Source organism: Papio anubis, chromosome 2 (genome assembly GCF_008728515.1).
Source record: "Papio anubis isolate 15944 chromosome 2, Panubis1.0, whole genome shotgun sequence".
NCBI lineage: Eukaryota > Metazoa > Chordata > Mammalia > Primates > Cercopithecidae > Papio > Papio anubis.
In genome coordinates this window covers 93,662,716-93,683,866 of record NC_044977.1, presented here as the reverse complement: position 1 = coordinate 93,683,866, position 21,151 = coordinate 93,662,716, and the positions used below count along the sequence as shown (strand labels likewise).

General features: G+C 55.2%; 2 protein-coding genes across 14 annotated transcripts in view; one reads left to right on the top strand and one right to left on the bottom strand.

The window, feature by feature from the left end:
* CCDC12 (coiled-coil domain containing 12) overlaps positions 1-7,834 on the bottom strand; it is a 56,617-nt gene extending 48,783 nt beyond the window's left edge. Inside the window, exons 1-3 of one of the 3 annotated variants that reach the window (XM_017955483.3) lie at positions 7,699-7,834; positions 7,267-7,435; positions 6,172-6,377 (exon numbers count right to left, since the gene is read on the bottom strand). In XM_017955483.3, coding sequence (XP_017810972.1) covers positions 6,172-6,267 — 96 coding nt within the window. In that variant the 5' untranslated portion in view covers positions 6,268-6,377; positions 7,267-7,435; positions 7,699-7,834. Of the gene's footprint in view, positions 1-6,171; positions 6,378-7,266; positions 7,436-7,698 lie in introns of those variants that run through there. The other 2 variants (XM_009200930.4, XM_009200931.4) reach the window with 2 other exon arrangements.
* Positions 7,835-9,434: 1,600 nt separating this feature from the next.
* NBEAL2 (neurobeachin like 2) overlaps positions 9,435-21,151 on the top strand; it is a 29,446-nt gene continuing 17,729 nt past the window's right edge. For 4 of the 11 annotated variants that reach the window (XM_031663399.1, XM_021934468.2, XM_031663398.1 and 1 more), the window contains exons 1-9: positions 9,449-9,702; positions 17,775-17,863; positions 17,948-18,076; positions 18,191-18,272; positions 18,366-18,487; positions 18,617-18,699; positions 20,326-20,411; positions 20,513-20,795; positions 20,947-21,053. In XM_031663399.1, the coding sequence (XP_031519259.1) occupies positions 9,652-9,702; positions 17,775-17,863; positions 17,948-18,076; positions 18,191-18,272; positions 18,366-18,487; positions 18,617-18,699; positions 20,326-20,411; positions 20,513-20,795; positions 20,947-21,053 (1,032 nt within the window). In that variant the 5' untranslated portion in view covers positions 9,449-9,651. Of the gene's footprint in view, positions 9,703-13,531; positions 17,181-17,416; positions 17,556-17,774; positions 17,864-17,947; positions 18,077-18,190; positions 18,273-18,365; positions 18,488-18,616; positions 18,700-20,325; positions 20,412-20,512; positions 20,796-20,946; positions 21,054-21,151 lie in introns of those variants that run through there. The other 7 variants (XR_004182174.1, XM_031663401.1, XR_004182173.1 and 4 more) reach the window with 6 other exon arrangements.

The following is a 21,151-nucleotide window of genomic DNA, read 5'->3' as shown; positions in this document are numbered from 1 at the left end:
CCCTACCCGACAGCACTGTAAAGAGATGCCAGAGTTTCATCCACACAGCCTTGAACTGTTCACCTACTCACCTAGCCTGGAACTTCTGGATGAGCAACAGGAAATGAGGTTCAAATACAATACAGAAAAGTGTGCCCAGGCTGGCTACCATCCCTCCTGGAAACCCTGGCTCTTGTAAAACTTGGCTACTAGAGTACCCCAGTCCAGCACTTTCAGACTGTAACCCTGCCCCAATCACTGCCAAGTGCTTGCTGTCAAACTCCCTGAAGCATCTCCATTCTTACCTCTATGCACCTGCATGTTCCCACCTCTAAAATGCTCCCTGGGAACACTCTTCTTTCCAGCTACCTCAATGACCTTCTCCCACCTTCCACCCTCCATGGCTCAGCTCAAGTTCCACGCTGCCTTCCCATGAAGCTTCCCCAGGCTCTGCCTGGCCTTCCCCGAAAATGAACCCAGCAGTACTGTCTTTCCACCTGTCAACGGGAACGGGCTGACCTACAAGATGCTGCTTCAGGCAGTGCTGTGTCCTCTACAGAATCCCCTTCCCACAGCGGGTCTTGCATGGGCTGGAATCCAAGAGACATCACTTCCCCTCATCGGCCTTGGACATCCCAGCTTTTCTCAGCCTCTTGCCTTGCTCCCCTCACTAATAAGTGGCATCAAGTGGGCTGACCAGGAAGACTTTGTAAAACTACAGCTGCTTGACTACAACATAGAATAACATAGAATAACATACGGAAACATTGCAACCCCTAATCTTGTCTCTCTCCATCTGCCACAATCTCAGGACCCTGATTTGTCATAATATCAGTAAATTATGAGTTTATAGTCTGGTGAGAGTTAGGAAGAAAGATAAAACTGTGAGGAAAACCAACTCCATGCCTGAAATTCCTAAGGCCTCCATCAAAACCATGCACACAGTAAAAACTCAACGAAGGACCTGCCACTGAGTGCTAGGAAACCAGCAAGATGCCATCCTCATGGGGCAGACAGGTGCTTGCCAAGTGCAGGCAGAGGAGATGCTCAATCCTGGAGTCTGTTGTCACATCAGAAACCTGAACTAAAAATGTGAAGCCACTTCCTCTCTGAGGGAGGAGACTCGAGGGGTTCTATGTGGCCACAGCAGGCAGTCATACTTCCTCCCCTGACTCCCCACTTAAAAGGTCCCGCAGAAAGGGCCATAGGCTGGAAAATCAACTAAAAGTTTAGACCCTTACCTGTTCTGTCCCCAGGCATTCACCTTAATAAAAAAAATCACTCAAAAAACTGTAGGGATTAAATATGACACTAAAAATACATGCAACAAAATAAAAAACAGATAAATTCAACTTCATCAAATTTTAAAGTCTTTGTGCAGCAAATGAGACTATCCACCAGGTGTGGTGGTTCACACCTGTAATCTCAACACTTTGGGAGGCCAAAGCAGGAGGACTGCTTGAGGCCAGGAGTTTGAGACCAGCTTGGGAAACACAGTGAGACCCCCATCTCTACAAAAAATTAATTAAAAAAAAAAAAAATGACACTACCAAGAGAATGAACAGAAAATCCAGAGAATGGGAAAAAAATATCACTAATCTCATCTCTAATAACGATTTAATATCCAGAATATATGAACAATTCAATGACAACTCAATAACAAGAAAAAGAGCCCAATTAAAAATATGGGCGGCTGGGCACGGTGGCTCACGCCTGTAATCTCAGCACTTTGGGAGGCCGAGGCAGGCAGATCACAAGGTCAAGAGATCGAGACCATCCTGGCTAACACAGTGAAACCCCATCTCTATTAAAAATACAAAAAATTAGCTGGGCGCGGTGGTGGGCGCCTGTAGTCCCAGCTACTTGGGAGGCTGAGGCAGGAGAATGGTTTGAATCCGGGAGGCAGGGCTGGCAGTGAGCCGAGACTGCGCCACTGCACTCCAGCCTGGGCGACAGAGTGAGATTCCATCTCAAAAAAAAAAAAAAAAAGGGCAAAGGGAACCTGGATACTTCTTCAAAGAAAATATATATACAAATGGCAAACAAGCATATGAAAGGATGTTCAACATCACTCACCATTGGGGAAATGCAAATCAAAACCACAATGGGATATCATCATCTCACACCCATTAGGATGGCTATAATTAAAAAAGCAAAAAAAGAAGACGGCTGGGCTTGGTGGCTCACACTTGTAATCCTAGCATTTTTGGAGGCCAAGGCAGGAGGATCATTTGAACCCAGGAGTTCAAGACCGGCCTGGGGCAACACAGTGAGACTCCTGACTCCTTAAAAAAAAAAGAAAAGAAAATTAAAGAGAAGGAAATAATAACTGTTGGGGAGGATGTGGAGAAACTGGAAGCCTTGCACACTGCTGCTGGAATGTAAATGGTGCAGCCACCACTGAAAACACTATGGTGTTTCCTCAAAAAGCTAAACAGAGAATTATCATATGATCCGGCTGTTTTCCCTACACATAGTTACATTCCTCTCCCTGCTATATAAACCCCCAATTTTAGTTCGTCGAAAAGACAGATTTGAGACTGATCTCCCTTCTCCTCACCTGACATCACCCGAATTTAAAAAAAAAAAAGGCCGGGTGTGGTGGCTCACACCTGTAATCCCAGCACTTTGGAAGGCTGAGGTGGGTGGATCACCTGAAGTCAGGAGTTCGAGACCAGCCTGACCAACATGGTGAAACCCCGTCTCTACTAAAATACAAAAATTAGCAGGGCATGGCGGCATAATGCCAGCTACTGGGGAGGCTGAGGCAGGAGAATCACTTGAACCTGGGAGGTGGAAGTTGCAGTGAGCCAAGATCCTGCCATTGCACTCCAGCCTGGGCAACAAGAGCGAAACTCTGTCTCAAAAAAAAAAAAAAAAATATTAATCCCAGCTACTTGAGAGGCTGAGACAGCAGAATTGCTTGAACCCAGGAGGTGGAGATTGCAGTGAGCTGAGATTGCACCACTGCATTCCAGCCTGGGGAACAAGAGCAAAACTCCATTTCAAAAAAAAAAAAAATATTTACCATATGATCCAGTAATTCCACTTCTGGCTACATACCCAAAAGAATTCAAAGCAGCCGGGCGCGGTGGCTCAAGCCTGTAATCCCAGCACTTTGGGAGGCCGAGACGGGCGGATCACGAGTTCAGGAGATCGAGACCATCCTGGCTAACACGGTGAAACCCCGTCTCTACTTTAAAAATACAAAAAAACTAGCCGGGCGAGGTGGCGGGCGCCTGTAGTCTCAGCTACTCGGGAGGCTGAGGCAGGAGAATGGCGTGAACCTGGGAGGCGGAGCTTGCAGTGAGCTGAGATCCGGCCACTGCACTCCAGCCCACTGCACTCCAGCCCGGGCGACAGAGCGAGACTCCGCCTCAAAAAAAAAAAAAAAAAAAGAATTCAAAGCAGTACTCAAACAGGTATCTGTACTCCCATGTTTTTTCCTTTTTTTTTTAGATGGAGTCTCGCTCTGTCGCCCAGGCTGGCATGAGTGGTGGGATCTCGGCTCACTGCAAGCTCCGCCTCCCGAGTTCATGCCATTCTCCTGCCTCAGCCTCCCAAGCAGCTGGGACTACAGGCACCCACCACCACGCCCGGCTAATTTTTTGTATTTTTAATAGAGACGGTGTCACTGTGTTAGCCAGGATGGTCTCAATCTCCTGACTTCGTGATCCACCCACCTCAGCTTCCCAAAGTGCTGGGATTACAGGCGTGAGCCACCGCACCTGGCCTCGTACTCCCATGTTTATAGCAGCGTTATTCACAACAGGCAAAACGTAGAAGCAACCCAACCAAACAAAATATGGTATACACAACGGAATATTATTCAGCCTTTAAAAAGGACTGAGATTCTGACACATGCTAAAACATGGATGAAGTATGAAGACATGCTAAGTAAAATAAGCCAGTCACAGTAGGACAAATACTGTATGATTTGATTATATGAAGTACCTAGAGTAGTCAAATTCAGAGATAGGAAGTAGAACAGTGATTGCCAGGGGCTGGGGAAAGGGGAAATGGAGAGTTATTGTTTAACAGGTACAGAGTTTGGGATGATGAAAATGTTCTGAACATTGAATTATACATTTAAAATGGTTAAAATGGTATATTATATGTGTATTTTCCCACAATTTTAAAACACAGAAAAAATAACAATCAGGCCATATTTCCAGCCCTCTGAGAGAATCCCTCTTTAAAGGCCAGTTCTCCTGATGATCTAGCACGTCCTTCCCTGGCAATGGGCCTTGTGGATGCTATTTTGTCCTTTGCATTCCGACTTCAAACCTGGTCCCAATAACCTGAGCCCTAAATTCAAGCAAACAGCTCAGGTGGACTAGCCATTGTTTGAAAGGCTGAGGCTTGAGCTTCTCTGGGACAGGCAATTTAGGGGATGTCTGTTATGTTCGACAGGCAGCCAACAAAAGCAGAAGCTACTCTAGCCAGCTTTCACTCTCTATTACTTCCCTTTTCAGTTTCACAAAGGACCCCAGACTGCCATGCAGTAAGGAAAATAGGGGTCACACTGTCCAGCCTGTTTTTTCAGTTGGAAAGTGGGAAGTGCCCTCCCATCTCTGACAGGTCTAGCTGTTTACATTCTTTGTACTTCATACACTGAAAGACACCGCTTTCACCCATCTGACAACAGAACCAACAACTATGGCCCTCACTGGTCTGTCTCTACAGCCCTTTCACACAGATTATCCCATCAGATCTCACAATAACCCAATGAGAACGAACGTGTAGGGATTGTCATTCCCCACTGGAGACATGAAGAAACCCGGACTCAGAGAGATGAAGCAACGTGTCCCAAGTCCAAGTAAAAAGCAAACTAGGGTTTGCACACAGGTAGTGAACTTCAGAATAATTCTTCCTCTCCATTACGTTGGAAAGATGAACAAAATAGAAATGGAACTTTTCATTTGGTGTTAAACGACAGCAAGGAAAACTGCTTTCGAATATGGCAACTAATAGGCTAGTAAGCCCATCCCTAAAGGAAGAACTAACGCCCTCTTCTTTTTTCCTTTTTTTTTTTTTTTTTTTTCTTTTTTTGAGACCAGTCTCATTCTGTAACCTGGGCTGGAGTGCAGCGGCGCGATCTCGGCTCACTGCAACCTCTGCCTCCCAGTTCAAGCGATCCTCCTGCCTCAGCCTCCCGAGTAACTGGGATTACAGGTGCCTGCCACCACACCTGGCTAATTTTTGTATTTTCAGTAGAACCGGGGTTTCACCATGTAGATCAGGCTGATCTCAAACTCCTGAACTCAGGTGATCCGCCCGCCTGGGCCTCCCAAAGTGCGGGACTACAGGCACGAGCTATTGTGCCCGGCCCTCGTTCCCAATTTCTAAGGCCCACCCTAAGTTACTAAGTTAGAAATAGATCTTTTCTTTCTTTTTTTTTTTTTTTGAGACAAAGTCTCGCTCTGTCGCCCAGGCTGGAGTGCAGTGGTAGGATCTCGGCTCACTGCAAGCTCCGCCTCCTGGGTTCACGCCATTCTCCTGCCTCAGCCTCCCGAGTAGCTGGGACTACAGGCGCCCGCCACCACGCCCTGCTAATTTTTGTATTTTTAGTAGGGGCGGGGTTTCGCCGTGTTACCCAGGCTGGTCTCCAACTACTAACCTCAAATGATCCGCCTGCCTCGGCCTCCCAAAGTACTGGGATTACAGGCGTGAGCCACTGCGCCCGGCCTCTTTTTGATTTTTGCACGCAACGACTCCGGCTGTGTACCCATTGCTGTCACTTGCTGCCCTGTCCAAGGAGTGCTGCCGGACTGGGGAGTCTGTCTGACTCAGAATCGAAGGCAGGGGTTAAAGACCAGCTAGGCCATCGATAAACGTAACAAATCACGCCTAACCCAACAAGTATCCGAATCTACAGGCAACCCTAGACACCTACACGAGCAACACCCGGGAAGCAGGAGTCAGATAGACTGCGGATGGCTGACCACTGCCTTACCCACCCCCGCGCATGCGCGACGGCCGCACCAGCGCCAGAGGATTCCCACGCCAAGCAGCCCCAGACATCGTGGGAGGGCGCCGTCTTCTCGCGCATGCGTTACCGCCCGCGCATGCGTTACCGCCCGCGCATGCGCGTCCTCGGCAGCCGTCTTTCCTTATTAGCCCTCCGCTCTCCTCAAGCCCGACCCGGACCCCGAATCGCCTCAACGACGACCCTCACTCCACATTTCTCACCTTGCGGCCGGTTTTCTCCCGTAGGGCCTTCAGCCGTTCCTTTCGCCGCAACGCCTCTTCCTCTAGCCGGCCCACACCGGCCGTAGTCGCCTCCATCTTGCCCGCCGACGCCCCTCCCTTTCTCTCGTTTGCATCGCGCAGGCCTAAGGACAGCGGATAAATGTCTCGCGGCCAATCCAAGGACGAGAATGAGAGACTGGAATGTCCTGAAAGCCAATCAATGCGGGGGTATTATGGAAGAGCCCGCCCCGCCTCGCCCTTCCCCGCCCCACCCTGCCCTTATTCTTCCGGGCAACTTGCCTAGTGGGTGGGGAGCCAGCAAAAAAAAAAAAAAAAAAAAAAAGCTAAGGCTCGATTTATCCAATGCTGATCAGTCAAAGAGCAGCAAGTGGAATTCAGACCCGAGAGAAGGTGAAAGGAGTGCGTCGATCGCTCCGGTTTTGCCTAAGCACTAACCACACTAAACACTCCATGCTGGCGTCTTGGAATGCCCTGACCCATTCTTGTCCACTTGACCTGACAAGGCTCGAATGCCTTCAGGAAACCTTCCCTGGGCCGGGCGCAGTGGCTTACGCCCGTAATCCCTGCACTTTGGGAGGCCGAGGCGGGCGGACCACGAGATCAGGAGATGGAGACCATCCTGGCCAACATGGTGAAACCCCGTCTCTACTAAAAATACAAAAATTAACTGGTCGTGGTGGCGCGTGCCTGTAATCCCAGCTACTCGGGAGGCTGAGGCAGGAGAATCGCTTGAACCAGGGAGGCGGAGGTTGCAGTGAGCCGAGATCGTGCCACTGCACTCCAGCCTGGCGGCAGAGCAAGACTCCGTCTCAAAAAAAAAAAAAAAAGCCTTTCCTGACCCTCCACTTCAATCCCACCCTAATATAAGATATGCCTCACACCTCTACCGCTGTCAGTGGCTCCCCAGACTCACCTGACAAGTGCCCCTAAGCCCCTCTGTGACCACTCTCAGCTCAGACAAAAGCCTGTACAGTGAGGGACCTGACTGTATGGCTGTTTCCCTCTGGACTCAAAGATGATCCCCTCTCACTCCCACCCCCTCCTGCAGCAGCAACGTCCTCAGGGTCAAGTTACCTTTCCTGGGGAAGAGCAAACCCCAACCTGGGTCCAGTGGGTCTCAAGGACTGCCCCCAATCCCCAGCTTAGAAAGTCTTGGTTTGGCCTTGACTGCAAGTCACCACAAGATTCATGGCTCCCCAGCAGAAGCTGCCAGAGTCTTCTTTCCTGCATGAACTAGAGTGTCCTGATAACCGAGAGACCACTTCAGCTGAAGTCGAGATATTCTTTCAGTATGTGGGGGTCCCCAAAGCCACACACCCCCCCACTTGGGAATAGGAGACCATGCCTCCCCCTGCCTCCACTGCCAGGGGACAACTAGCCTCTTAGGCTGTTCCCTCCCTGAGGCCTCCCTTCCCTGGCTACAGGTGGACATCCACTCTTCCCCTTCCAACTCCCTTCAGAGGCCCTTGGGCCACAGACCACAGGTCTAGCCCTCCCTTCACTAACCGTCTTGTCCTCACTAAGCCTTCTTTCCTGTAGTGGATGGGTTGCTCTGCCAAGGCCTGACATGCAGGTTGGAGGTGCTCAGGAAACCCCAGCTCAGAGCTATGATGGATGGAGCAGGACAAAAGTCCAGACTGGAGGCATGGACCAAGAAGCTAGGAGAACAAAACAGGACAGGGTCTCTGTTCTCTTGGCCACCCAAGGCCTAGGAGTCTCCAGACTGGTCAACTCCTGGAACCAATAGCACCTCTCTGGGCCCAGCAAACTTCTCCCCAGCCCCAACAAAGGGCCTGATCCCTGGGGACCTGACCTACCAGGGGTTGGGTCCCTCCTACCATCATCCTGTGCCCCTTTCCCCATGCCCTCACCTCACAGTCTGGGCATGCCCAGGTGGTCCTCATTTGGCCAACCTGGGCCTCAGTTTCTCCATCTGTAAAACAGAGCTGGCCGGGTGCGGTGGCTCACGCCTGTAATCCCAGCACTTTGGGAGGCCAAGGCGGGTGGATCACGAGGTCAGGAGATCCAAACCATCCTGGCTAACACGGTGGAACCCCGTCTCTACTAAAAATACAAAAAATTAGCTGGACCTGGTGGCACGCGCCTATAGTCCCAGTGACTCAGGAGGCTGAGGCAGAATGGTGTGAACCTGGGAGGCGGAGGTTGCAGTGAGCCGAGATCGCGTCACTGCACTCCAGCCTGGGCGACAGTGTCTCAAAAACAAACAAACAAACAAAAAACAGAGCCATGAGGCACCCACCTCTTGAGGTTAAAGAAACAACATATGTGAAGCAAGTTCTGGGCCCTGGAGTTGGGGAGTGGGGGGAACCCCTCCACTGGAGCGTTTGGGAAGGCTTCCTGGAGAAGGGAGGGGGACCCGTGGGAACGGTCTAGGTCTAAGCCTCTCTGGGATCTGGGAGGGCACCGCGGCCCCGAAGGTATTTCAGGCTAGTCCTGCTGCTAACTTCCCACCATCACACTCCACAAACAGCTAGAGCTCAAAAGTTGCGTTTTGGTCTTCCCATAAAGCGATAGAGTAGCACCTGGCATTTGATAAGCGCTACAAGGGGTCGTCATGGTGGTGGTGGTGATTATTGGTTTGTGTGTGTGTGTGTGTTTTTTTGTTTTGTTTTTTTTTTTTTTTTGAGACGGAGTCTCGCTCTGTGGCCCAGGCTGGTGTGCAGTGGTGCAATCTCGGCTCACTGCAAGCTCCGCCTTCCGGGTTCACACCATTCTCCTGCCTCAGCCTCCCAAGTAGCTGGGACTACAGGTGCCCGCCACTACGCCCGGCTAATATTTTGTATTTTTAGTAGAGACGGGGTTTCACCGCGTTAGCCAGGATGGTCTCGATCTCCTGACCTCGTGATCCGCCCGCCTTGGCCGCCCAAAGTGCTGGGATTACAGGCGTGAGCCACCGCGCCCGGCCAATGGTGGTCATTATTGTTGAAGGACCCTCGCCACCCCCACGCGGCCCGCCGCCCCTTCCCTGAATGGCGGCAACTGCAGTCAGGCCAGCAGCGTCCTGGGCGGATTCAGACCCTGGAGAAGTCTGAAATTCCTCACCCCGACCCTCGTCCGGGAGGCTCAGGCTGGCCCTTCCAATGGCACTGGTGGGGCGGGGCGGGGCGGCGGGGCACCCGCCCGGGCCGCCAGGCCCATAGGCCCCTCCTCCTGCCAGGCTCTCAGCCCTTTACACGGTCCCGGGAGAGGCGGGGCGGCGGTGACTGCAGCGAAGTGCAGGAAGCCGGGCGGCGGCCGGCAGTAAGAAGGAGGAGGAGCGAGCAGACTTGGGTGGCTCAGCGCCGCGGAGGCCACAGCCGCAGACTTCCCCAGTAGTACCGCGCCGCTCCGCCCCGGAGTGACGCCCTCCGCCCATGGGCCTGGCCGAGGGCAACCGGCGGGCGGCGCGGAGGAGGCGGCGACAGGTGGCGCGCAACAGGGCTGGAGCCGGGCCGGGCCATGGCCGCCTCGGAGCGGCTCTACGAGTTGTGGCTGCTCTACTACGCGCAGGTGAGCCCGCCCCGCATCCGCATCCGCACCCTCGGTGCCCCCAGCTTCCCGCGCCCCGCGCCCCGCGCCTGCTGCACCTGCGCCCAGCGCCGCTGGGGCCGCGTAGCCGCGCGCGCGCGAAGGGCATGCAACGGCTCCGCACACACGTGTGTGCCCCCAGCCCGTCGGGTGCCTCTGGCACTTATGCCTCGCTGTCGTGCACTTCACAGCAACCCACCCCCCCAGCAGGACCATGCAGCCTGAGTCTTTCTTGCTAGAGGAGAGTGGCCTGGGCCGAGGCGGCCGGACGCTTCTTCGCCTTTTTACAAATGGGGAAACTGAGGCCTGGAGAGACCTGGAGACTGGCCAGGAGGCTAGGGGGAGGGGGACTCAATTTGTATATGGGCTGCCTCTCCCTTGGGCGCAGCCCGATTGGGTGGTCGTGGCCAACGGGTCTGGGGGTGTGGGCCAACGTAGGGGGGGTGTGTGGGCCGACGTAGGGAGGTGTGTGGAAGGGGAATGCTCCCACTTCAGGTCCTTCTTGAGTTGCATCCCCCCACACCCCCGGCAGACAGGCTGTGATAAGCTCCTCCCTAACTTGAAACGACCCACCCTGCCCCCATTCTGAGGGGTGGACCCAGGACCTCTCTAGGAGCAGAAGAAAAGGTTTTGCTCTGGATGCCCAGGGTGAGGGTGGGGCGTTGATTCCCTGAAGGATGTCTGAAAAGGTTGGAGGGAGGCCCTTTCCTCCTGAGCTCCCCACCCGACTCAGAGAATACTTCAGGTGGTCTCAGAAGGTGAGGGGAGTGACTCTGACCTGGGTGTCCCATCAGCTGAGAACCTGGTGTCACTCACACCGTCTCACACACATAGTCCCCCATTTTCCTTCTGCACCCACAGCAGGGAGGGACCCCAGGGTAACACTCCCTTCCCCTTCACCCAGCACCTCCCTCCTTGCACCTGCCTGGCATCATGCTCCTGGCTCAGGTGTGCCCTGGGCACAATAGACCATTGTGTGCCCTGAACAGTTTGTCAGTGGGGGGAATTCATGCTCAGACGCGCTGGCCCTCCATGAGGAGGCTGGCCCACTGTGTTCCACCAACCTGGAGTCCAGGCCAGAAGGACCACAGCCTCTTCAGTCCGCTCAGGTTGTGAGAGGTCCATGCCCCCGGCAGGAGGCCAGGCATGGAGTAGAGTCCCTCTTAGGTATAACTCAGATCAAACTCGACTTCTGAGCCTCTGCTTTCCGCCTGTAAGATTGACACAGCCCTGGCCGGGCAGCCCTGGCCGGGCGTGCTGGCTCACACCTGTAATCCCAGCACTTTGGGAGGCCGAGGTGGGCGGATCACAAGGTCAGGAGATCGAGACCATGCTGGCCAACATGGTGAAACCCCCGTCTCTACTAAAATACAAAAATTAGCTGGGCATGGTGGCGCATGCCTATAGAATTGCTTGAACCAGGGAGGCGGAGGTTGCAGTGAGCTGAGATTGCACCACTGCACTCCAGCCTGGTGATAGACTCTGTCTCAAAAAAAAAAAAAAAAAAAAAATTACACAGCCCTGACCTCAGGGGCTTCCTAGACTCTGCGGAGAGGTAGCCATTATAGCTGGTCCAGACCAGAGAAGGCTCCTGTTTCCCTGGCCCCATTGGGTCCCCTCGCCCCAGCTTCTCTGCCTCCATCCCCAGTGGTTGTGAAGGAACAGAGGATTTGAAGAGAAGCCTACCCCTAGTCCTCCCTCTGACTGCCCCATAGCTATGGGCAGGTTCTAGGTGCATGGGCAGGTAAAGGGGACTTAAACCAGGTGATGAGTGTGAGAGATGTTAATGACAGGTCTTCAGGTCGGGTGGCAGGCTGCTGGGAGTGTCTTGGTATCTCCCAGGACAGTAACTCCAGCATGGTTGCCTCCTGATGCCCCATCTAGCTGAGCTCTGTACATGGCCAGCCCCCATCCCCTCAGGAGGTGGTTATGGCTCATATCTGTGCTGAGCCTCCCGCTCCAGGAGCTCCTCACCTCACAGGGCAGATATGGAACATAGGCTGGCAGGTTGTAGCTTTGGAAGCCTGAGCAGGCAGAGGGCAGTCTGGGGCCAGGCAAACAAATCCAGGATGTGACAGCAAACTCAGGAGCCAGGCGGGGCCAGGCTGCCTGGGAAGAGGAAGCTCGGGCCAACCTCCCAGCTCGCCTTCCTGCCCGCCTGCTCCTGCTCCTGGAACCCCCAATCCAGGGAGGAGTAGTGCTATGCAACTTTGAGTCCTGTTAGGGACCTATTGTGTGTGTGCTTGGGGAGGGGGAGTGCAAGGTAAGGGGCGGAGCTGAAAGTGGGTGTTTGGAGACCCTTTAGTTGGCCAGCCACCCAGCCAGCAACACCTGCACCCCTCCCTTCAGCTGTGAGAGCTGACATCAGCTGGCAAACCTGTTTCCCCAGTTGTGGGTCTGGGTGGGGATGGAGAGGGGGGAGTAACTCCTTCCTGCCCTTCCTCTTCCTTAAAGACCCCAGGTTTAGACCCACCCACCCCCTCTCCTTGTGGGCCCGGCTCAACTGGGGGCCTCATAGTGAGGGAGGGGGCTGTGGGTGGCCGCTGAGGGAAGAGGGAAGAGTCAGAGCACCCCAGGACCTCACTCAGTTGGAGCTCCTTAGGGCCCTGGTGGGGAAACCAACGCAGGGTCCTACCACGATTGTCAGACCTCACATGTAGTAGGTGCTCCTTGGGTATTAGCTGAAGGGTGGGTCCCATAGCAGTGACCAGTCAGGAAGTTACCCCAGAGGAGGCTGAGTTTGGGCTTTGAGGGCCGAGAGGAAGGAACAGCAGGAGCAGTGAGACAAGAAGCAAATTGTCAGGAGTTGGGGTAGGGCAGAGCTAGTCAAGCAGGCCTGGTGGACAGTGGGGGCTCATCCAGAGGACTCCAAGCCCACCAGAGCTCCCCCAGGGAAGGCATAGGAAGGACAGGGGAGTCTTGGGGGACTGGGGACAGCACCTGACAGGCTGGCGGTTGGGCAGCCCATAAAAGTTAATGCCACATAGCATGCAGATGAGTGGTCCCTGTTCAGGCAGGAGCAGCAGTGATGTTCAGCAACCCCCCCAGTGAATGGGGTCACAGAGTGAGGGGGCACTGAATGTGGAAGGGCACTCAGGGTCACAAAGGTCAGGGCAGAACAAACCCTCAGGTGACAGGAGGGAGCAGAAGCTGACCTGTCCAGCTATGCCACTGAGGCCTCAGAGGGGTCCAGGAAGGTTAGGTCAGGCTGGAGGCAACCTCGTCCTGCCCACACTTCCCCCAGTTCCCTCTCCCTAACTGATCTCTACTGCCTCTTAGAAGCCTGGTCAGGCCCTCCACTCCCCCTGGTACTTTATCTGGTCATATTCCTTTTTGGGCCTCAGTTTACCTTCCTGAAATGGGTAAATGGAAGGTGGAATCACTTCCTTGATGCTTGGTCCCCTGCCTCTATTACCAAGGCGCCTGAAGGAGGAGGGTCTGTAGTGACAGAAAGATGAGCACACAGCCCAGGCTTGGGTGGCCACTGGTCATTCCTGGGGTTGTTATGACAACTGGGGAGCTGATGGGGAAGTGTGGGGTCCCCGGAGAAACAGGGTCAGTTACTATGGGTCTATGGGGACCCTGGAAGGAGATTGCCATTTTCCATAGTGATAGTAAAAGGGGGTGGTTGGCTCTTGAGCCGCTTGCTTGAGCCTGTTTCCATTCTGTGGAGTGTGATTTCATTTCAATAAATCTATGCTTTCGTTGCTTTTAAAAAAAAAAAAAAATATATATATATATATATATATATATATAGTACAAGGGGATGGTCAGGCCCTGGGGTAGGGTGGGTGTCATGGAGATCAGAAGGTCCACCCTTTCAGCACCCCCTCTCCAGGTAAGGGGGAGAGACTGGCCCAGCCACCCAGGCACTCAAACCACTATCCTCAGTTGTCCCTGCCCCAGCAAAGTCCCATCTTCCTGCTTCATCCCATGGCCTAACATCCTCCAAGCCTGACCTCCAGTCCTGGTGATGTAGCCAGAAGTCACATTTAGCTTGACATTGCCCTCCCCATCCGGATACTGAATTGGGGGACCCCCTAGGCCTGAGATAGGCTATTCCACACAGACCCCACCCTGTCCCACTTCTGCTTGTCTGTCCCTGAAGATGGAGTGCTCACTACCACCCAGGCAGCTCTGACTGAGAGGAGTCACCCACTCTTGAGCTGTGTTCTTCTCTCCCTTCCTGCTCCTAGCTCTTCCCTGGGGTCTATTAATGCCTCTTACTGTCACTCACAGTGGGGGCTGAGGGTTGTTGCCTGGAATTCAGGGAGCTCGGGCAGTCCAGAGCCCCTGGATCTGGAGCTCCACTCACCTTACCCTGACCTCGAGTTGGGTAGGTATGGCTGGAGAACTTTTACCCATGAAGCAAAGGGATGGTTTTAAAGAGGTGAATGTTAGGTAACAAGCCACCGAGAGTTAGAATGGGGACTGGACTCCGGAACCCATGTGCTCACCACTGATTGGTTCGTGAGAGGCACCAGACAGGAATAGGTCTTACAAAGGGTGCTGATGCCCCTGATGGGGGCATTCCAGCAGAGCAAACAAGAGCAAAGCACAGGCAGACCTGTGGGGGTACAGACAGCGAGTCACGCCCTTGGGCCCGGGCATCCTGCAGGTTTGGGGTGTGGAGGCTGGAGGTGAGGTGGGCACCACCCACACAGGGCCTCAGATGTGAGCTTGTGATAGGGCATGTGACTGGCTGATCAGGCTGTGATGGTGACGGATGTCTACTCGAGGCCCACTGTGCGCTGGACTTGGGGTACGTCAGGCAGGGTCTGGGAGCAGCATGGTGTCAGGCAGCTCAGTGATCCCTGTCACCTTGGCAAACAAGGTGTACTCCCTGTACTCCCCACCAGTGTCACAACCACCAGCCCTCAGCCCTCCGGGTTACTTCAGAATTCCAGAGAAGTCTCAGTTCCATGCGCAGCCAGGGACTGTTTGAGCCTAAGCAGCCCTCAGGAGCCCCTCACCCCCAGCACTCTCAAGTGCCCTCACAGCTAGTTGGGCATAAGTTGGGGTCTCTGTGGAGGCGACCATGAGACCCCCTCTTCCCAGGGACACTGGCCTTCCCCATTCCCACAACCTTCTCCCCTGCTGCAGGACCTGGGCATCACTTACCTATGGGCCCTGGAGAGGGCTTGGCAGGTGTAGCTGCTCCCAGCCTGCCCTCAGTGGGGGACAGGGTTGGGGCTCTGACCCAGTTAGGTGGGAGCGAGGGGCTGGACTGTCCCTGACCCATGTTCCTGCTCAGAGCTGGCACAACTGACCAAGGCAGAGGCTCTGAGAGGGGCATGGGAAGCCTGAGCATCACGGCCACCCCTCCCAGGCCCTGGGCCTTCACATGCAGCACTGCTACTATGCTCTCATCCCCTGCCATTCTCTGCCTTCTGACCCTGGCTCCCTGAGGGACTCCCATACCCCGACACATCGCAGTCTCAAGCCATGGGGCCTAGGCCAGAGTTGGCCTGAGGCCTTCCAGGGAGAAAAGGTAAGACCCAGGGAGGCAGGACAGGCAGCCACCCCACCCCTGCCTAATACTGTGCCTTGGAGACCTCCTCATCCCCTTTCAGAGCCCCTGAAGGCTGTCTTGATTGCCCCAGCCCTGAACCCAGCTCAGCCCAATCTGCTGAAAGTTTACAGGACTGGACAGGCCAAGGCTGTGGTTCTAGGGACAGAAAGCAGGAGTATGTAGAGATTGAGGGACCCACCCCTATCCTGGGAAGGCTGATCAAGGTGATGGCCACCAGGAGGGTGGGAGGTTCCTGCTCAAGTACTACAAGCCCAAGTTACACAAGGCAGTAGGGCATAGGGTGGGCAGAGGCCTGGACAAGAGGATGTGAACCACAGATGGGGAGAGGTGGAAGCCGGAGAAGCAGGTCCTGGTTGGACCAGCAGCCTGGAATGCCAGGCTCAGCAGTCGAGCCTTTATGGGGAGGGGTTAGACCTAGTCAAATGTAGGCTTTCTGGTGCTCAGTAGAGCTGCAGCTGGCAGGAAGACTCCCATTTTGAGTGACTGGCTTGACTGAGGGGCAGAAGAGGGGAAGACAGCATTGGGACATTTTTGAAGGCAGCCAGCGGTCTCTGTGGGGCCACTGAGGCAAGGATCGGGTCACATGGTCTGCATGGGCTGGCTTGCTAGCAATCATGAGTGGTCCTGGCCTAGAACTAAGGTCTGGCTTTCAGCATCCTCAAAGGTACACTGAAGGCAAAGTAGTAGATAAGGCATCCCCTATGGGGCCTCCTGTTTCCCCATCTGTAATGGGAGAGGTTCAGAAGTAGTAGTCCAGGACCCCTGGCCGCCTCTGCTGTCTCGGGATCTGAGTATTTTGGGCTCCTTGCTGATTGTTCGGGAGGAGGCTGCCAGCAGGAGAGGGTGGAGAGGTCAGTAAATGTCACTGACAGGCAAAATGTCATGGTTGTGTGGGTCTGCTCCATGGTGGCCCTGGCACCTCTCTGAGTTGTCTTCAGATCTGCACTAAAATATACCAGGGAGTTCCCCAGTCACAGGGTGGATGGCTGCTCTGCCTAGGTTTTTGGGGGATCTGGCTCAGGTCTGCTGTGGTCAGGCCTCTTGCCCTGGGACCATTCAGGCCTTGCCCTGTGGTCTGGGTCCATAGACTGCAAAAATTAGCCATCCATCCAAAGATAGTTCTGGAGGTCCTTGGGTATGAGGTCCATGGCCCCTGGGGAGCAGCCTCAGGCCTGCTGAGTACTGACCATGATGTGTCCCTTGCCTCTTCATCCTTTTCCACTCTAGCTCCCCCTGTCCGCCTCTAACTCTAGGACTCAGCTGGTTGGGAGCTCCAGATGGCGCCAGCCTGGAGGAATTCCTGTATAAGCCACCACCCACCCCTATCCCCTGGGAGGGGCTTAGAGGTTAGAGGAGATACGGGCTAGGCTAGGATTTATCAGCTGTGTTCCTGAGCAGAGAGAACTGCAGGGTCCAGATGAGGTGGCCAGGACATGGCGGTGCTGGGGGGACAAAGGTATGGCTGAGTCTTCTACATCGACCTCTATGGCCTAAGGCCTTGAGCACAGGTCAGGGAGCTGTGGGTGCCTTGGGTGAAGGGTACTGAAGCAGCAGGATCAGAACCCTCACCTGGATAAGAGCTCTTCCAGGCGCCAACCTCATGCTTGTAAAACTAGTCTCTGGCCCACAAGCCCCACCCAGGATAGGTGACTCCACCCCTCTGTAACAGGTCCCACCCTCAGCGCAGGCCAGGTCGCTTGCAGCCTCTCTCACTGGGGCCCAGGGTGCCCCGGCCCCCCCACATCCCTGCGGTCTGCCGGGAGGAAGCGGTCCCCTTCCCCCACCGTGACTTTGCGTTTCCTGCCCCAGCCCCGGGGCGGGAGGAGACATTTCCCGTTCACACCAAAGTTTTCCTGGCAGCGCCTAGACCTGGGCTTAGCCACTGCCCCTCTTGCCCATGGAACCAGCTCTGGGGCCTGGGGTCCAGGTAACCAGCGAGGGTGGGTGGAGGTTCCCGGGGCAAGGTAGTGCTGCACATGAGGATGTGCACATGTCTGGGTCTGCCTGTCTAATGGTACACATGTGTCCCGGGATACACAGTTAAAGAAGGTTACTGAAGGTAACCCCTTCTGCTGGGCTGGGTGACGATGGCAGATGAGGATCCAGCCCAAGGCTCTTGGTAGGGGGTGGCTGCTGTGTGGGACACCTTCTCCAGCCCTAGCACCAGTGTGGGCCACAGCCACACCCCACTTACGCCCCTCCCCTGGCTGTGTCAGACCTGCCTAGGATTGCAGGCGTTAGGGAGGTGGGAGCAGAAACTAGGAGGCTGAGAGAAGCAGTGGGGTGCCTGGAAGAGTGGTCAGTATGTACCTAACTCTCTGATGCTGACCTTCCAATGTCCTGCCCTCCCTCCCCCATCCCTTACTCCCCTCCTCCACACCCACCACTCTGCCTTTAATCCCTTGTCCATGCCCGGTGTCCACCACCATTCATTCTTCACCTCTGTCTACATCCCCTTGTCCCTGCCCTGTTTATTGCACCCCTTCTGCCCCCCACCACTGATCCCCTGCTCTGCCTACAGAAGGACCTGGGTTACCTGCAGCAGTGGCTGAAGGCCTTCGTAGGTGCCTTCAAGAAGAGCATCTCACTGTCCTCTCTGGAGCCACGAAGGTGAGGCTGGATCTACACAGACGGCAGGGACAGAGCAGGGAGATTGAGGGGTCCTCAGCACCCATGTCTCCCCTTTCCTTGCAGGCCAGAGGAGGCAGGTGCAGAGGTCCCGCTGCTACCACTGGATGCGCTGCATGTGCTGGCCGAGCAGCTGCACCAGGCCGACCTGGAGCAAGCCCTCCTGCTGCTCAAGCTCTTCATCATTCTGTGCAGGTGTCCCTGTTATCCACTCTACGAGCAGGGGCCTAGAACTGTGGGCCAGAGGGAGCGGGGGCAGGGAGGGGCATGGTATATTATTGTGACCTCTCTCCTCATTGACTCCCCCAGAAACCTGGAGAACATAGAGGCAGGCCGGGGCCAGGTGCTAGTGCCCCGAGTGCTGGCGCTGTTGACCAAGTTGGTGGCGGAGGTGAAGTGGCCTCTACCTTGGGGGGCAGAGGGTACATGCAGGGAGGCAGGCGGTAGCCATGGCAGGGTTAAACCTCTCTCCCCACACCTACAGCTGAAAGGATGCCCACCACCCCAGGACCAAGGGGCACAGTTGGAGAATGTGGCCCTACATGCTCTGCTTCTCTGCGAGGGCCTCTTTGACCCTTACCAGACCTGGCGGCGCCAGCGCAGTGGGTGAGACCCAGCCCAAAGGCAGGGAACCCAGAGGAGGGTGGGGAGAGGATGGCGGTGCTGGGCCCAAGGAGGGGTGAGAGCGGGGAGTGATGAGAGCGGGGCTGATGTCCTTGGCCTCACTGCCCCCAGGGAAGTCATCAGCTCCAAGGAGAAGAGCAAATACAAGTTCCCTCCTGCTGCTTTGCCCCAGGAATTCAGTGCCTTCTTCCAAGGTCAGGCCCCGCCCCTACCCCCACTTGGCCCCACCCCCAAACCTAGGCCCCTTCCTGTAGTTCCTTGATCCTGCCATACACAGGAACCACTTGGTGGTGTCTGCATGCAGGTCTGGGAGAACCAAAGACTAGGCAGGAGTTTAGGGACAGAGAGAAGAGAAAGGACATCTTGGGCTGGAGTGAGGGCATCCCATCAGGTGGAGGGGTGGGGTCAACCTGCCTACCCAGATTTCTCATCCTCTTTCCCTCCCATCTCCTGAATCCTTCTAGCCACTTGTGCCCTACTCTGATCTTAAAACTCTCTGGTCCAATCCCTTTGTCCCCATAGCCTCCACCCACTCTCCACCCATCCTGGAGACACAGTAGGTATCTCCACCTCCTGCTCCCTGGCTGCTGGAGGATCCGATGCCCAGGACAGCTGCGGCCGCCTGTTCACAGGTGGTCCTGTGAACCTGTTCTCCCTAGTGACCCTTCTCCCCTGGGTCCCCTCTCCTCTCATTGGAGGGAGACTGGCCAGGACTTTAGATAGGCTCAGGGTGGGATATGGCCTGGACAGAGGTGGGCAGGGTTGTGAGAAGGTGGTGACCTATTGAGATATTAAGTGTCTCAGTGATGCCCCCATGGAGCTGTGGGCCTGGATCTAGAGTTGGGGCAGCAGCTCCAGGAGGGGAGGCACCCCTAGGGAGCTCCCCGCCTTTATTTTCCCGTAGCCTGGGTGCTCTTATTAAAACAAACTGGATTTTATTCCTCCTCCCATCGTATCCCTTGATGTCAACCTGGCACCCTCAAGATGAAATCCTACTCCTCCCACAGCTTTTCTCTCCACTTGTCCTGCTGCCCAGCCTCGCTTCTCTCCTCTCATTCCCAGACTGCTACCACTGACCCCACCTCAGGGTCTTAGCCCATGCTGTGCCCTCTCCCCTCCAACTGCATTCTCAGGTCTCCCCTCAAAAGCCCCATCCCCAAGGAGGCCTCCCACCCATCCAACCGGAATCAAGCCCCAGCCCTACTCTTCTTCCTCCCTCAGGCATGTGACCCAGGGCTGGTCCCTTCTGCCCTCTGAGTTTCAGTCCCTGGCCTGGCATCCTGTCCAGCTTTGCTGGCGCAGGGCCAGGTGGGCCTCCTACGTATTAGGCTGTGAAAGCCCCTAGAAGTCCCAAGCAAAGGCATGGGCGTGGGGGAGGTGGCATCAGTACAGGAGATACAGCAGAGTCCCCAGAGCACAGCATGGGAAGCACCAACCGTCACAGGGGCAGATGGAGCAAGAGATTTGCATCTGAGAAACTAAGCCCTGGTCATCACGGGGAAGAGGAAGGATGTGCTCATGCTGGGGCCCTCACTTTGGCGCTTGAGGATCTAGGAAGCTGGCTAGACTCTCAGGGCTGGGCTGTGTCCCCCTTAAGTCCCCCAGAGAAGGGTTGTGTCCCTTTCAGACCCTCTACTATACAGCCATAACTCCTTAGATGCCCCCCAGGGCAAAGCCCAGTCTTATCACTCAGACTGGGTCTTTTACTTGGCCCAGTTCCTTCTCCCCTCCACCCCAGGGCACCCACCTCTTGTGCAGCCCCCTGGGTCCATAGCCCTGCAACCTTGGTGACATTACCCTGCCCACAACCCCCTACCCAGAGAGCCTACAGAATGCAGACCACTTGCCTCCCATACTGCTGTTGCGTCTCATCCACCTCTTCTGCGCCATCCTCGCTGGAGGAAAGGTAGGCTGGGAGGTGAGCCTGTGGACTAGAGAGCGGCTCTTTCAGCATCTATCTGCTGGGTGAGCCCCTTGCCCACTGCCCATCTCTGTCCACACCTGCAGGAGAACGGGCAGATGGCTGTAAGTGACGGCTCTGTGAAAGGCCTGCTGAGTGTGGTGCGGGGCTGGAGCCATGGGCCAGCCCCAGACCCCCACCTAGTACCACTGGCTCTAGAGGCACTGGTGGGTGCAGTCCATGTCTTGCATGCCAGCCGCACACCTCCTCGTGGCCCAGAGCTTCGTGCCCTGCTTGAGAGCTACTTCCATGTCCTTAATGCCGACTGGCCAGCTGGTCTGAGCTCAGGCCCCGAAGAGGCCCTTGTCACCCTCCGGGTCAGCATGCTCGGTGGGTATGGGCTCCCAGGCTCTTGGGGAAGGGGCATCATGAGGGAAAAGCCTAAGTGATGATGGAAGGGCTGGATGGGGCAGCATACGAAGGAAGGCTTAAGGCTGCCTAGAGGGGTCTGAGCAGGGCTTGACCCTTGACACTTCTACAGATGCCATCCCCATGATGCTGGCATGTGAAGACCGGCCAGTGCTACAAGCCACCTTCCTCAGCAACAATTGCTTTGAACACCTCACTCGGCTCATTCAGAACAGCAAGGTGGGTAGGCCCCAGCCTGGGGGTGAGGATCTGGAAGCCAGAGGTTAGGGGAGACATGCATAGGTGCCAGGCTGCTGCTGAGCAAACATGGGCTGGAC